At 69.9% G+C, this 332-nt stretch overlaps 1 protein-coding gene across 1 annotated transcript in view; it reads left to right on the top strand.

Annotated features, from left to right (window-relative positions):
• LOC104489472 (claudin-19-like) overlaps positions 1–154 on the top strand; it is a gene marked incomplete at its 5' end in the record, with an annotated part of 1,793 nt that extends 1,639 nt beyond the window's left edge. Inside the window, 1 exon segment of the mRNA XM_010131635.1 lies at positions 15–154. Within this exon segment, the coding sequence (XP_010129937.1) occupies positions 15–154 (140 nt within the window).
• Between the last annotated feature and the right edge of the window lie 178 nt (positions 155–332).

Raw genomic sequence — 332 nt, 5'->3', positions numbered from 1 at the left:
GTGTGGCGTCTCGTCCCTCCTCGGCGGCGGGGGCCCCCCCAGCCTCACTGTGCTGGGGGGCTCCCTCCTGTGCTGCTCCTGCCCCACCAAGGACCGCCGAGGACAGCAGTACTACCGCCAGTCGCAGCCTTCCACAGCCCGGGAGTACGTCTGACCCCCACCCTGCCCTCCTGCCACCCAGTGCCTCCCTCCCCTCCCCAGACCAGGCGAGACCCCGGCGCTCCCACCCCACCTGCTCCCTGGATGCTCCGTGAGCCCTTTCTCCACCTCCTGCTCCTGTTCCAGCTTCCAGCGCTGTCTCCAGTGCCGTCCTCTAAACTCGGGGGTTCGGG

The sequence above is a fragment of the Buceros rhinoceros genome, unplaced genomic scaffold, assembly GCF_000710305.1.
Source record: "Buceros rhinoceros silvestris isolate BGI_N320 unplaced genomic scaffold, ASM71030v1 scaffold24942, whole genome shotgun sequence".
Classification (NCBI taxonomy): Eukaryota; Metazoa; Chordata; class Aves; order Bucerotiformes; family Bucerotidae; genus Buceros; species Buceros rhinoceros.
Note: the sequence above shows the minus strand (reverse complement) of the source record. Positions and strands in the feature narration are given on the sequence as shown.